This window comes from Bison bison, unplaced genomic scaffold (assembly GCF_000754665.1).
Source record: "Bison bison bison isolate TAMUID 2011002044 unplaced genomic scaffold, Bison_UMD1.0 scf7180017863646, whole genome shotgun sequence".
Classification (NCBI taxonomy): domain Eukaryota; kingdom Metazoa; phylum Chordata; class Mammalia; order Artiodactyla; family Bovidae; genus Bison; species Bison bison.
Window position 1 is genome coordinate 288760 of NW_011494218.1, and position 15184 is coordinate 303943.

At 43.9% G+C, this 15184-nt stretch overlaps 1 protein-coding gene across 1 annotated transcript in view; it reads left to right on the forward strand.

The window, feature by feature from the left end:
* The first annotated feature begins 4022 nt into the window (after nt 1-4022).
* The window catches only part of MB21D2 (Mab-21 domain containing 2), a 123105-nt gene continuing 111943 nt past the window's right edge, over nt 4023-15184 (forward strand). The window contains exon 1 of the mRNA XM_010833422.1: nt 4023-5085. Within this exon, the coding sequence (XP_010831724.1) occupies nt 4875-5085 (211 nt within the window). The 5' untranslated portion in view covers nt 4023-4874. The remainder of the gene's footprint in view (nt 5086-15184) is intronic.

A 15184-nucleotide genomic window follows, 5' to 3' on the forward strand; every position in this document is an offset into this window, starting at 1 on the left:
ACTGTCTCTGCTATGTAGGCAAGTGTCCTTTCCCTTACTGTGTCCCAGTTCTATCTCAAAGTGAAGGTTGTGGATGGAATTTATCTCTCACGTACCTTCTGCCATCAACATTCCACATGTCTATGGTGTTTGCCTCTTTTTCCTGTCTATGTTTACAAATCATAAGAAGCTCTGGCTACCTTCCTTGGTTAGAATTTTATTAAATATTCAACTGCCTAAGAAGGCCAGATCATGTGGCTTGGCTGCTCTTTAAACTCTGCCAGATCAGAGAATCTTAGTTCTTATTAATTCATCATGTAGATGTGGAACTTTTTGTTTTTAATACAGCCCAGTTATTCATGGCTAAGAGTTTGCCACAGAACTTGAGAGTTGTATTTAAAAACAAACAAGCCCCAGAGAAGTAAGCAGAATGGCAACCCACTCCAGTGTTCTTGCCTGGAGAATCCCAGCAACGGGGGAGCCTAGTGGGCTGCCGTCTATGGGGTCGCACAGAGTCGGACACGACTGAAGCGACTTAGCAGCAGCAGCTGCCTCTAAGTGGGACAGCAGTTTGGAAAGACTGGGAGTTTCTTTGATCTGTTTGATGCTGCACACATAAGTAAAGGAATGACCTGTTTTTTGTTTTTTAGTCCCTAAATCATGTCTGACTCTTTGCCACCCCATGAACTGTAGCCCTCCAGGGGCTCCAGTTCTACCACGGGATTTCCTGGGCAAGAATATTAGAGTGGGTTGCCATTTCCTTCTCCAGGGGATCTTCCCAACTGAGGGATTGAGCCTACATCTCTGCACTGCAGGCAGATTCTTAACCACTGAGCCACCTGGGAAGCCCAAAGGAATGACCTGTCTTAGTGCTTATTTAGATGGTAGTCTCTATTGATCTTTCCTGAGTCATCTGAAACACTCTAGAAACCTGCGCTTTTATTACAAGTCTAAGATACTCTTTGTTGTTGTTGTTAGTGCTCAGTCCTGTCTGACTCTTTGCAAGTCCGTTAACTGTTGCCTGCCAGGCTCCTCTGTCCATGGGGTTTCCCAGGTAAGAATACTGGAGTGGGCTGCCATTTCCCTTTCCAGGGGATCTTCCTGACCCAGGCATCAAATCCAAGTCTCCTTCATTGCAGGCAGATTCTTTAACGTCTAAGCCACCAGTGGATCTCCCAAGACACTCTTAAATATCTTCTATAATTATTCTGTTTCTCTTCACCTTCCTCTCCATTTCCATTCCTTCTCTTAGGCCATATAACACACAGGGAAAAATAAAAGGCTACACAAATAGAAGCAGAAATACCTACATTTATAATAACTCAAGTGATTGTTGGGAAACCATAGATAGCTTTTGTTGTTGTATGTGCGTGTCTGACTGACTGCGACACTGTAGACTGTGGCTCCCCGAGCTCCTCTGTCTGTGGAATTTTCCAGGCAAGCATACTGTAGTGGGTCGCCATTTCCTACTCCAGGGGATCTTCCTAACCCAGGGATTGAACCTGTGTCTCTTGCATCTCCTGCACTGGCAGATGGATTCTTTACCATTGTACCAGTGGGAAAGCCCATAGATAGTTTACACTGAGATATTTTATCGTAGCATGCAAATCACCTAAATGTTGACTTCCTGGTCTTTGAGAGATGATATTAATTTGTTCATTCATGCTACTGCTGCTGCTAAGTCGCTTCAGTCGTGTCCGACTCTGTGCGACCGCATAGACGGCAGCCCATGAGGCTCCCCTGTCCCTGGGATTCTCCAGGTAAGAACACTGGAGTGGGTTGTCATTTCCTTCTCCAATGCATGAAAGTGAAAAGTGAAAGTGAAGTTGCTCAGTCGTGTCCGACTCTTCGCGACCCCATGGACTGTGGCCCACCAGGCTCCTCCGCCCGTGAGATTTTCCAGGCAAGAGTGCTGGAGTGGGGTGCCATTGCCTTCTCCGGTTCATTCATTAAACACATTAATTAAAGTCATAAGGTGAGCCAAGAAATGTATTAAATGTGGTGTTTAGGAAGGTAAAGAGACAGCACTTACCTTGAGGAGCTCAGTCTACAGGAACTCAGAGGTTTAAGTTTCCCAAAAGACCAGTTCAGGAAATTATGATCTGATCCTCTCCCTGTTTTGCCAGTTGGACAAAGGATATTTGTATCATCATATTGTAGCTGTATAAGAGCATTTAAAAGGTATTTAGTTAACTGTTCAGGACATTATTCAAATACACAGACTCACTGAAGGTCAATAACTCATAGAATTCTGATCTGGCTGATGGAAAGTGAGCAGATAGTGTTGAAGAACAGAGAGACCATTTGTTGACTTCCTTATTCAAAACATCCAAGACTCATGGCTGAGTCACAAGGCATAATTCCTACTACCTGTTTTATCTCTATGACTGTAAGTATCACAAGGAGGAGCATTGGATCATTCACACTTTGGGAAATTAACAAAGAAAGAGTGTTTTAAATTTTTGCCTGAATTCTTTCAAACTCTATTAGGTTGGAGGTTGTTGCTTGAATGGGTGAACTAGTATCATTCTGATCCATGAAATGATTGTGCCTCAACCAGCTGTCTTACTGACGGCTATCATTGATCCTGAGAGAAGAACTGACAGATGGGAGTGGATCGATTTGTATCGTGGTTCCAACCGCTTACATAGTTTATTCCACTGCACAAATAATGGCAATACTCTCACAGGTGAGAAATCAGGGCAGCACAGCAGACCTGCAAAAGCCAGGGTTTTAAGTAACTCCCTCATCAGCGCACCAGCATTCAGCTGGGCATGTATATTCCCTCTTTAATATTAGCTGGGTGAGAAAGTTTGTTTCAAAGAGAAGAAAACCCAAAAAGAAATTAACTGGTTATGCCAAAGTTCTTCATTCAACACCTGATGCAATAAACACTGAGGACCTTTGTGCAGGGACCAATCTGAAGATGAGTAAGATGCAGTCATCCTAGGGAAGTTCATAGTTTGAAACTTGCATTAACAATGATAAAAGTAGGTCAAAATTCATCAGCGGCATATGAAAGTTTCTGAAAGGGTGCAGTGGAGGTTCTAAGGAGAAAGATGTTGCCACCAGCTTGGGGGAGGGTCTTAGGGAAAGCTTACAGAAAAAAGCATAGAAGGAATTGACTCAGTCATTTAATTTGTAAAGAAAAAAAGAAATTACCAATTCACTTAACAAAAACTTTTTTACCCTTCTCCTCCATGGTTTGTTGTTGTCCTTGTTTTGGTTGCTAAAAGTTGTGTCTGACTCTTTTGCAATCCCATGGACTGTAGCCCTGGCCAGGCTCCTCTGTCCATGGGGTTTCCCAGACAAAAATACTGGAGTGGGTTGCCGTTTCCTTCTCCAGGGGATCTTCCAGACCCAGGGATTGTAGTAGCTAACATTTAATTAAGCACTTATTGTGTCAGGTATTTCACTAAGTGCTTGGCCCACTTTATTTCATGTAATCTTCAAAACAACCTATGAGATAGGAATTATCACCTCTATTTTATAGGAAAAGACAGAGCCTAAATCAACAGAAGACTTTGTATTCTTGGCTATGAGAACCCAGGTAAGAAAAAGCTCTTATATCCAGCCTATGGGATAAGACAAGTTGGATTTTGGAGAACTAGCAAGGAAGATAAACCTTTTCTAAGATCGCAGAGTTGGACACCGCTTAGCAACTGAACAACAACGAGTAGGAGGCCTCCTAATTGTCGGAGTCAAAAAGCTCATAAACGGTAAAAACATCTGAAGGACCTTGGACTTAGGTAGAATCTGCCTTGTTGAGTATGACTCCATCTCAGGAACCTTGTCTTTTGTCTTATCACTGTCCACGGAGATTCTAGCACTCTGCCTGGCAAATAGTAGAAGCTCAAATTTTATCTGTTTGAGAATTTTCACCACGTCATTGAACATTCACTGGAACGTGGGGCAATTAATTATGTTCCCCTTCCTCACGCCTACACTTCGGTTTTCCTATCTTAATATTGGAACGGGCTGAACATCATTAAGACACTATATTAAGTTTAATAAGATGTTATCCAGGAAAATTTGATTACCTAGGGCAAAAGTAGGAATACTATAGTGGCTAATGGGAATGTCTGTACGGGACAGGGAGGACACTCTTTTTTATACGTTTAATCCTAATATTTTTGGCAGTCTGTGCAGAAGAGGGCAGAAGGTTGGTTTTTACATTCCTTAAGGCGGGCTCCTTCACCATCAAAAGGCGCTGGAATTCTTGAGACGGAAACCTCGCATAGGGATGCCCTCGCCCAGGACACCGCCCTTAAAATCAGACAGAGGAAGGCTTCTTTCTCCTTGAAGGCGCTTGGCAATCCCTGCCCCCTAAGGGAGTGGAGGCAAAGAAAGAATACATCTACATCTCTCACGTCTGCCCGACTATAGATTGGCAAGTGGTATGGAGCGCAGACCTCTGTCATTTATTTATTTTTCTTTCCACTGGGTGCGCTGTCCCTTTAAATGGGGGACGCTGGCGCTGGCTCCGTAACACCGGAGCCGGCAGCTTGTTGATTTCAGAGCTGGTGAATTTCACATTGTTTCCACTTCACTTTCCTCGCCCGGGGGAGGCTTAGGTTGGCTCCACAACCGCTATAGTCGGGGCCAGCGAGGGCCAGGGGAGGGCAGGGACCTACTGCATCTGGGCCGGCTTGGGGCCGCAGGAAAGGGTGTCGGGGCCACACACGCACTCTCGCTGCAGTCCAGATCCTCCTGAAGCCCGTACGCCCGGAGCGCACCCAGCCGGGACCGCCCGCCTAGACGCCGGCCCGCCAGCCCGCCCACGGGCCGGGGTCACAGCCAAGGAGCCGACGAGGGGAGGAGGCCCAGGGGGGCTGGGTGGGGGGGCGGGGGTGGGTGCTGCCGCCGCCGCGGAGCTGCTACTCGGCGCGTTTTGTATGAAGATGGCGGCTCCCACCGCCAGCAAGGCAGCCTCCCTGGGCTGTAACAACAAGCCTGCGTTCCCGGAGCTGGATTTCAGGTCGGGAGCTCGGGTGGAGGAATTGAACAAACTCATCCAAGAATTTACGAAGCACGACCAGCGGGAATATGACGACCAGAGAGCACTGGAGATTCACACAGCTAAGGATTTCATCTTTTCCATGCTGGGTAAGGAGGAAAAAGAGAGGGGTGTGTGTGTGAGAGAGTGATGGGAAACAGGGTAAAGAACCCATTCCCCCTTCTCGTGCGCTCTTTCCTTATTTTCTTCCCGGAGCCAGGTGCCTGGGGTATAACCCATCTCAGTTCTGCCTTTTCCATTCTTTCTCCGCCGCAACCTGAGCCGCCTTCCCTTCCCTCCTAACTATACTTTGCCCCGGGTCCCTTTTCCGCACCGCCCCCGACTACTGACTCTTTTGTTAATTTCTCGCCGACTGGGGGTGGTAGGCAGGTGAAGCGTTGGTGGTGAAACGGCTCACTGTTGAGGGGAAACCTCTGGAAGCCGTGCGGTCCAGATGAGAACCCGCGGCGCCTTCAATGAAGGGATTTGTCTCCGGAGGCACGGACGTGCTCCTTCCCTGCGCCGAGTCTCAGGTCCTCTCTGGAGCTCGGGGAGCGGAGACAGCTTGGGGCTCTGGCTCGGCTCCCGAGCGACAAGTTGCGAGCAGTCTTGCGGCGCGGCGCTGTCACGCCGAGCCCCCGGTGGCCAAACTTGTTGGGTGTTCCCTAGTAACCCGCTCGAGTAGGCTGGGCGCCCGGAGTTCCTGCAACTTTGATTTGCAAATAGATTTCCCATTGAAGCGGTTCAAAGCATTTCCGGTGCTTCTCCAGGGTTCTTGCTAAGCTTGGAATTCCTAATTCCCAGCTCGAAAATGACCGCGCTTAGACCTCTGACCCCGAGGATCGCCGGCCCCTTGCTCTTTGTTTTCTGTCTGTTCGCTGGCCGAGAGAGGTGTCCTGGGTTTCGAACCTCGGCGACGTTTGGATTAGAATAAAGCTGCCTCTCCCATCCCCCAGCCTGGCACCTACAGGTCCTTAACAGATTGTTGAATGTTGTGTATAGGAAAATAATTGAGCCGGGCAGGGCGATCGAATAACCCCCTAGTATCCTGTAGTTCGGGGTATTGCTGTGAGAGCCCGCTGGTGGGAGCCTCCCACGTAACTTGCGGCTCACCGAGGCAACTCTGGCTGCTATGCAGTACGTGGCCTGGGGGTTAACACTCCACCGAACTGGGACTCCAGTGTAGCGCTGCCTGCCTCGCGTCTCTGTGAGCTAGACAAACACATTCTTGGGCAATTTACCAGGTAGTGGAAAATTTCATTGAAAAGGTCTTTGACTGCAGAGGAAGACTTGAGTTTTTCCCTTCTTCCTGCCATCTATTGGATTTCATCCGGCTGCCTCCTCTCGTTGCTAGTTCTATCAGAGTGTACCTTCCGTCTCGGTTTGCGTCCTCCCCACAGCCCAAGAAGTGGGTAATACAAGTTGAACGTGTGGCCGCGGAGGGTAGTAACGTTTTGGGAAGTTGTATGAAGCACATTAAAACTTGGGGCTGGATTTTACCTTTTGCTCCATTCTCCCCAAGTGTTCCTAGATTGTGTATGAGGTTGGAAAGCACTCTGTTGAGATATTCGACGATTCAGCTAGTATTTAGATAAATGTGGGGTGTGTATATGTGTGTGCGTGTGTTTAAATTACTCCCTAATCTTCTGGTGGGATGGGATTCCAGAGGGAAACTTTACAAGCTTACAAAGCTTTCAGATCTGAAAACCAGCACGGTGCTTGTCAGAAGGGTGAGGATACACAGAGAATGCTCAGGGCAGTTATTTAAGTTGTTTAATCATTGCCTCTCTCTTCAGCGTGTCTAATGGAAATTGCCCGTTGTGTTTTTACAGCCCCCAAATGAATTCCGATGTCTCCTGCTCTAGGTCATTCACTAGGAAAAGGTGCTTGGTCACCATCAGTCAGGGATACTCAAGGAGCAGAAAAGGGGAGGCTATGGGAAGGGGTTAAGTTTAAACGCCCAGCTCATTAGGAACTTCTGTGTTAACCCCACAGCTGATACACTGATTTCACAAATTTACCCAGATATGAATGGCAAATGAATTATTGCTTAATTCATTTTGTGTTGAATGTCATGAGTGTGTTGACAGGTAAACGAAATTCCCTTTTATTCCTTTTTACCCACTTGATCTTGCAAGAGCGGTCTTTTTCGCCCCCTGGGAATCTGATGTTTCCACCTGCAGGAGAGAAAAATTCAGGAGAATATCATTTAAGCCTCTTACCCCTCTGGACACCAGAAGGCAGATGGCGAAATGAGCCTGCCTGTGTGCGGTGCTGCATTCATTTGTGTGTTGCTTGCTTTCCTTTAATGAGGTGCTGGCTGCTCTAGACAAGTGAAGGTTTGGCGACAGCGAGGGTCCCTGTGTGGATTTACTTTTTCTAAAGCGGATTTTCGCTGGGCTTAAAAAAACAAAATCTTTTTGTGCACTTTGTTTCACTTGCCACAGCTCAGAGTCTTTAATGAATATGCGAATGAGGTGTCTTAATAACCCTCAGCTTGTTAAGGTGTTACAGGGGTGGGACCAGGCCCTTATTTCTGTGAGTTGGGGTGAGGGGAGATGTGGGGTTGCGTCCTCCTGGCTTTGTTCTGCCTCTGTTGGAGCAGCACCTGAGGATTGTCAGCAGCTTAAAAACATGATCCCCTCACACAGAATGAAATGACAGGGGAATTTGGTGCAAACCTCTTTAATGGAACTGTGGATAACACTACCTCTCTTTTTAGGCTATTGGCAGGAGCAGCCACTCTCTGTTTGAGACTTTTAGCCTGGAATAAGCACCCCCAGCTTCCAAGATCCTTTTTGTTTTATCTAGATTGGAGCTAACTTTATGCAGAAGAGCAAAGTGGTGATATAGACTGTTGTCATAAACAGTGACCTGTCAGTACCAGGAAACTCCACTGCCCTACCAAAGTGGAGGTCTGCATATGCTATGGAATAGGTCTGAGCCCACTACTGGTCACACAGTGGCTTTGTGGTCTGTCCTAACATTCTCTGTCCGGAGATTCTGATTCCTTTGGAAGTAGGTGTTTGTGGGAGTCATCTAGATTCGCTTTTTATTTCTCTACACCTTGGTCTTTTTGGAGAATGATTGCTGTTATTATCTAGTTAATATTTGAGAGCCCAGATTGTGGGAGAGGCAGTGCATAATAAACGCCATTTATCAAAATTCAGGGAAATTGCCAGAGTTCATTAATGTTTTAATAATATTTGGTGTTTGCATAATATCTCTGCCAGCTCTTTTGTTATCTTCATTCCCCTGCTGAAGTTGGATGAAGACTGGTTGTATCCCTATTGAACAGATGCAGAACAGGGGTTACGCAGAAGCTAGAAGAACCAGGAAGAAACAAGCAGTCCATATACTTCCCCTTCAGTACAAATGGTCAGTACCATGGTGTGGTCATTAGAGGAGTCATCACTTACTGACTGCCTTCTTGGTGCCTGGAATTTCACATAACTTTAGAAGTAGGTATTGCTTTCCTGTTATCCAGATAAAGATATTGAAATTTACTAGGATTAAGAATCATCCAGGGTTCCATGGCTAATAAGTGGAAGAGGTTGCTAAATCTCACATTGGCCTGATTCTAGGTCTTTTTTTTTTTTTTTTTTTAATAAAGAGTTGATGCATTAAATCCAAAGGAGGGACTTTGTTTAAAAACAAAGTATTCCCTCTTCTTTCAGAAATTTGTTTCTGATTTCAGCTGTAAGTATTAGGGTAATCCAGGCAGCATCTGAGGTGAGTCCTGGAGCAATCTGAATTTGAATATTTTATTCCATAAAAGGATCATTTGTTTTGAATTTCAGGTTGAGAAAATGATGGTCCTTATAATAAATGTTAAAACCTATAGTTCCTGTCTTAGTTTGCCTCTTGCTGGCTAAGTGGTCTTAGTTTTTTCGTCTATTAAACACAAATAATAATAATTTTGTCTATTAAACATGGATAGTAATATTTTCATCTATTAAACATGGATATAGTAATGCATGGTTTCAGAATTGTTATGGGTGCATATGTAGTTACTTTGTAAACCAAAAAGGAAGGTATACAGGATTTTATTATTTATTTTTAAGAAATTGGCATTTTTAGAAAATCTAGTGAACTTAACACTAGAATTATCTCTGCAGCTTCCTATCAGAAAGACTACAGAGTATATTTAGAGGTGACTTAGGAGAAGAAAGGCTCTGGCTGTAGAGGGCATGATTAATTCCAACTCACATTACCATTTGTTAAGTTCATACTGTATGCTGGCCCTTGTGCTAGCTACTTTGCATAAATCTATTCATGTAATTTTTTTCCCAGAGACTTTATAAGGATAAACATCATCATGCCTCTTTTAGAGGTGAAGTAAATGGTATTATCCCCTTTTAAAGATGAAACACTGAGGCTCAAAGAGGTCAAGTACTTATGCCAAGACCGTACAGAGGTTGCGTTTGAACCTGTAAAAGGATGTCTGACCCGAAAGCTCATGTTCCTTCCACTGTGTGGGCAGTCTGTTTGTGTCATTTCTGGACCAGACAACCAAAGAGGCCCCACTCCCTGGGGAGTGCTGTACCACTCAGTACCCTGCTTAGCCTGCAGGAGCAGAGATGGTCTCTTTTGTCCTGTCTCTCTTCTTTTCTCAAAGCTTTCTATTTTGTATTGGGGTATTAACAATGCCGACTAACAATGTTGTGGTGGTTTCAGGTGAACAGCAAAGGGACTCAGCCATACATATACAGGTCTTTCTTACATTCATGCATTCAACAAGTAATTACTGAATGTCATACTGTTTGCCAAACAGTATGTAGGGTCATAAGAATAAAATAGTGAGCAAAAACTTTAATTCATGTGGGAGACCCCTCCCTCTTCCGCTTGCCCATCAACTCCAAAAAGAGAATGGTTTGCTCACTCTTGTCTCCTTTCAGACATGTGTTTGAGTGTTTCTGAGTGCTGTCAGATCTACCATATTTTTAGGCACTTTTTGTGTCTACGGAGTAGGCCATTTTGAAGCCTTGTCTTTCGGGTGTTTGAGTGTTACTTTTCCTTAATGAATTCATCCAGCCATCTTTACTGAGGGGATTTATTGTGAATCGTTGCTAAGTCTTGGTAACTTCCTTTGCGTTCTAGTCACTGATGTGTGGTGGTATCTGTATAACAGACAAAGTCATCTTTGAAGTCTGTTCCAGCTCTGAAAACATTATGCATCTGGGGCAGGGAAGTCCCTCTACATTTATTTTTGCTTCTAGTTTGAGTTGGTTTCCACTCTCCCTCCACTGTTCTAGGCAGTCACTGCCCTTCATGACAGAAGAGCCCTGGTCTTTCCATGAGGCCTTGTCGTGCCAGCCATTGGGTGATGCGTTGCTTGTGATTAGACTGGGCCCCTTTTGTATTCACAGAAATAGTGGACTCTCTTATGTCAAACCAGGAACTTGTCATTGAATGTTAGCTCTTTAGACTCTCCTGGAGCTTTTTAACAGTTTGGAATATCTGATCCCCTTTCAGACCTATTGAATCTGAATCCCTAGAGATCCCCAGACTGGCTGCTCAGCACTCCAACATCCTGTCCCATGTTCAGTTCAGCCTGATACTGTGCATTTCTGGTTCAGTAGAGCTGTACATACACACAGTGAGCTGATCCTAGTTGACTTTTGAGACTAGAACTGGGCTGCTGAGCCTAACGAGCAGTTACATCTGCTGCTTCTGGAAGATAATGCTGGAATCCTTCCTCCGGGACAGAGACAGGGAGGCATAGTGATTGAGATGAGAATGTTTCTTTTATGTCAGAGGTTGTCATAGGGTTTCACATTATTGGATAGTTTCCATCAACAGCATAACCCTTTGAAGTAAAGAAGTATGGGGAACTCTAGAATTGGAAAAATTCAGGAATTTGTCCAAGTTTACCAGCAACTAAGTGACATAGCTGGGACTTAACCAAGGTCAGGCTGTTGCAAAAGCCCTTGCTTTCAACAGTGATACTATTCTGCCTTCTCAAGGGACAGGAGAACTGGACTCTAGTCTCAGTTTCTCCAGTTACTTTCTCTGTGACTTTGGGCAAGTTTCTGAATCTCAGTTTCTAAATAGTTAAGTTGGGGCAAATAATTATGCCTACCTCCTGTGTTCAGGTGCATTCAGTGCTAAAGCTGAAGATACAAAAGAAGGATGTTTCTGAGTGCTAGTACCAGCTCTGTTTTATACTGTGTGGAATGTGTGCTACCCTAAATCACCTAATATTTTGGGGTATTTTCGGGCCCATTTTCCAGTTACAGAAAATACAAAGATAAAAGTAAAATCACCTCTGAATTCTAATTATTATTAATATTTGATGCACAATTTTTTCTGGGCATCGATGTTTATAAAACATGCTTACAGTCACTCATACTTGCATACAGTTTTTCATACATAATCCTATTGCATATATATGTACATTTCTTAGTAAACTTACCAACATGCTGTCATCTACTCCACTTTTAGAAAGAAACTATATATAACCTGTGGAAAGATGTTTTCTAGCCTCTTTCACTCATTTTTTATTTAAAAAAGATACTGTTTTGGAAATTACAGGACATTTTGTAATATAACGATCGAGGGATGAAGAACCTTCTTGTTGGTGAGATTTGAGGGTTTGGCCTGCCTTACCTGAATAACTCTTTTGTTTGGGCCGTTTTCTCTATCTGAATTTGTTAACTTGGGTCCTTGGAAACAATAACTTTGAATCTCTGAACTTGAAAAGGGAAAGATTACATCTTTATTTTTATTGACTGCTAAAAGATGCTTGCTCCTTGGAAGAAAAGCTATGCCAAACCTAGACAGCATATTAAAAAGAAGAGACATCATTTTTCTAACAATGGTCTATATAGTCAAAGCTATGGTTTTTCCAGTAGTCGTGGCTAGATGTAAGAGTTGGACCATAAAGAAAGCTGAGTGCCGAAGAATTGATGCTTTTGAACTGTGGTGTTGGAGAAGACTCTTGCGAGTCCCTTGGAGTGCGATCAAACCAGTCAATCCTAAAGGAAATCAAACCTGAGTATTCATTGGAAGGACTGATGCTAAAGCTCCAATACTTTGGCCACCTGATGGAAAGAACTGACTCATTAGAAGAGACCCTGATGCTGGGAAAGATTGAAGGCAGGAGAAGGGGACAACAGAGGATGAGATGGTTGAATGGCATCACTGACTCAGTGGACATGAGTTTGAGTAAGTTCTGGGAGTTGGTGAAGAACAGGGAAGCCTGGCGTGCTACAGTCTATGGGGTGGCAAAGAGTTGGACATGATTGAGTGACTAAACAACAACTGCAGTATTTCATTTCCTTTCATTATAAAAGTAGGTAACAGACCATAGTAGTATTGGCAGTATCTCTGTATTTTGCTTTTGTTGCCAAAAGAAATCACAGACATTGTCATTTCATATTACAGACGTTACAGATGTCTCAAAAAACATTCATCGCTGCTTTGAAATTATGGTAGATGTTAGACTTGCTGCTAGATTTTATTGACTGCATTAATAAAGAATCACATATGGTACTCTATCACATATTTGTCTTTTTTAAAGTAAGTTTTGTATTTTAATACCAATTACTTGAAGTCCTGTGTGACTTTATCGTTCATTTAAATATACTTTTTTTTTTTTTTTGCAGGGCTTCCTAAAAGCCTATTCACAGATGCAGTTAAGAATCTCAGCTTCTAAAGAAATCTTATCTCTGTTTTGTTTTCTTCTCCCAGCTCAAATGCCACTTGACTCATGAAGCTTTCCTGTATTTCTCCCAGGAGGAAAAAAATTTCCTTTTCCTATGTGTTCTTCTAACACCTGGTCCCCTTTTATAGCCCTTGGTGCACTATTCCCCATGCTATAGGCTGAATATTACCTGCTCACTTATCTTTGCAGCACTGAGTGGAGTTATGTAAACAGTAGGTGCTAACAGAGTTTAATGACTTGATGCATTTTCAAAGAGCCCTTCTGTGCAAAGCTTCTTATTTCAGGCAACCCTGGGAAAACCCAATTTTTCAGGATTCTTGCCTGGAAAATCTCATGGACAGAGAAGCCTGGCAGGCTGCAGTCCATGGGGTCGCAAAAGAGTCAGACACAACTTAACAGCAATTTAAGGCACGGGCGCTTTCTGACATTGTCTCTTTATAATTGCCACCTCTCATTAAGCCATATTATGACATCTTCTCTGGAGTCAAGGATGGAAATCGTGATCTGGTCTCTGTTTATGGTAGGGAAGTTTCTTTGTAGATTTTAATAATTTATCCTTGAGACTTAGGGCGCTTTAAGAGATGTCTCAAGTAATTGCTGTAGCTTGTTGTCTGAGAGCAGCAAATGGTGACTTGTGGGAACGTGCCCTTTCTTGTAGATCCAGGTTTTTCTTCTTGGGCATCTGGGGTACTTGTGAACCTCCTGCATGCCCATGCCTGGGGCTTTAAAAGATGCACAGAAAGCATAAGTCATCTTTCCCATGAAGGTGTTCCTTGTGCTTATCAGTCAGCCTCCAGGTGTTTGGATGCCTATTCTGGAATCGTAATTGCAGCAATTATTTATGATTATAAACTACTATAATTTGCCATCAGTAATTTATCTTTGTGCAGTGCTTTGTAAATCCCAGTACATTTTTGTGGATTACAACATGCATTAGCATCTGGTATGGTGTGGCTTTATTCTTTGGACCAGCCTCTGAGAAAGATTGTGTAGGAACTAGTAACCTCCAATTACAGATGGGAATACTGAGATGCTGGAAGGTGATGTGACTCAGTTGGAAGTTATAGAATAGGACTCCACCCAGATCTCCAGTGTTTTCTGCTCCAGCACACAGCCTGCCAAGAACCTGTGGCTTTTCTCTCCAGACATCTTTCATGGTTGCTGAGGTGAGTATGTGTCCCCAGACCAGGCAAGGGTAGCAACTTTCATCCCTCTCCAGGCTTTTCTGCTCTCTACTGGCCCAGGGGTACATAGTGGGCCAGGGTACCATGGCTCAGTACATACCCTGTAGATGTGCATTCTTCATGTCTGGTTGTTAGGCTTGCTCATCTGGTTCTGAGGGTCTGTGACAGCATTTACAATGGACCTGGTTGACTACTTGCCAGCTGAGTGATCTCTTTAAGGACAGTTCATAATTATGCCATTATGTCAGGCCCTGTCTCCAGGAAACAGCTATCTATTTTTCATGCACTTAAGTGCCTTTTCATGAATTCCCTTTGCATGAGATAAAGAGACAGATTACTAGGGACAGTGCTGCTATGAATAAAGCTGGCTTGGGGAGCCGTTATTCAATTTGTTTATTTTTTTATATATTTTTTCTCAACACAAGAAGCCATGATTACTACTTGTGAGTTGTCAGTAGTGAGAGTTGGTATAAATATTATTTAGGTTTCTGTTCTGAGTATTTAAATATCTACAATGTGCATAGAATTAAGCATTCATTCATTAATTCATAAATTCACTCAACATATGTTTGAGTGCCTGTCATGAACTAATGTGATTACTATGGTGCAACTATTGTATCATAAGAGACCAAAGTGGTGAATAAGAGAAGCAAGTCTCTCATAAGTCTTCGTGGGACTTATGTTCTCTGGGGAATTCAGCAAGATATAAACACACAAGTAGGGATGTGTGCAAAAAAACAAAACAAAACAAAAACCACAGATTATCATGATGGATGGTAACTAGGTAGGATGGAGTGAAGAGTCGTAGAGAAGGTTTCTCTGGAGTAGACAGATTTGAACTGAAAGGATAAGAAGGACCTGGTCATCTGAGGACAGATGAAAGAGTACTCGGGTAGATGGAACAACATGTACAAAGGCCCTGGGGTGGGTACATTTGAGCACTTTCAAGGGTGCTTAAATTACAGCAAGTTTGATTTGGCCTCTACAAGGTAAAGTGGTCTGTGTTCAGATTAAGCCCATGGTAGATGGAATGAACTGCCTGCCTTGGAATGGAGCAAGTTTCCTGCAAGTGGAGGTTTCCCAAATGGGGCCGTCCTTTGTCTAGGCTCTTATTGGTAGCATTCCGGGACTGGAGGAGAGGGGAGACAGTGTAGAAAAGTTGCGTTCAGTTCAATTCAGTTCAGTTCAGTCACTCAGTCATGTCCGACTCTTTGCGACCCCATGAATCGCAGCACGGTAGGCCTCCCTGTCCATCACCATCTCCCAGAGTTCACTCAAACTCACGTGCATCGAGTCGGTGATGCCATCCAGCCATCTCATCCTCTGTCGTCCCCTTCTCCTCTTGCCCCCAATCCCTCC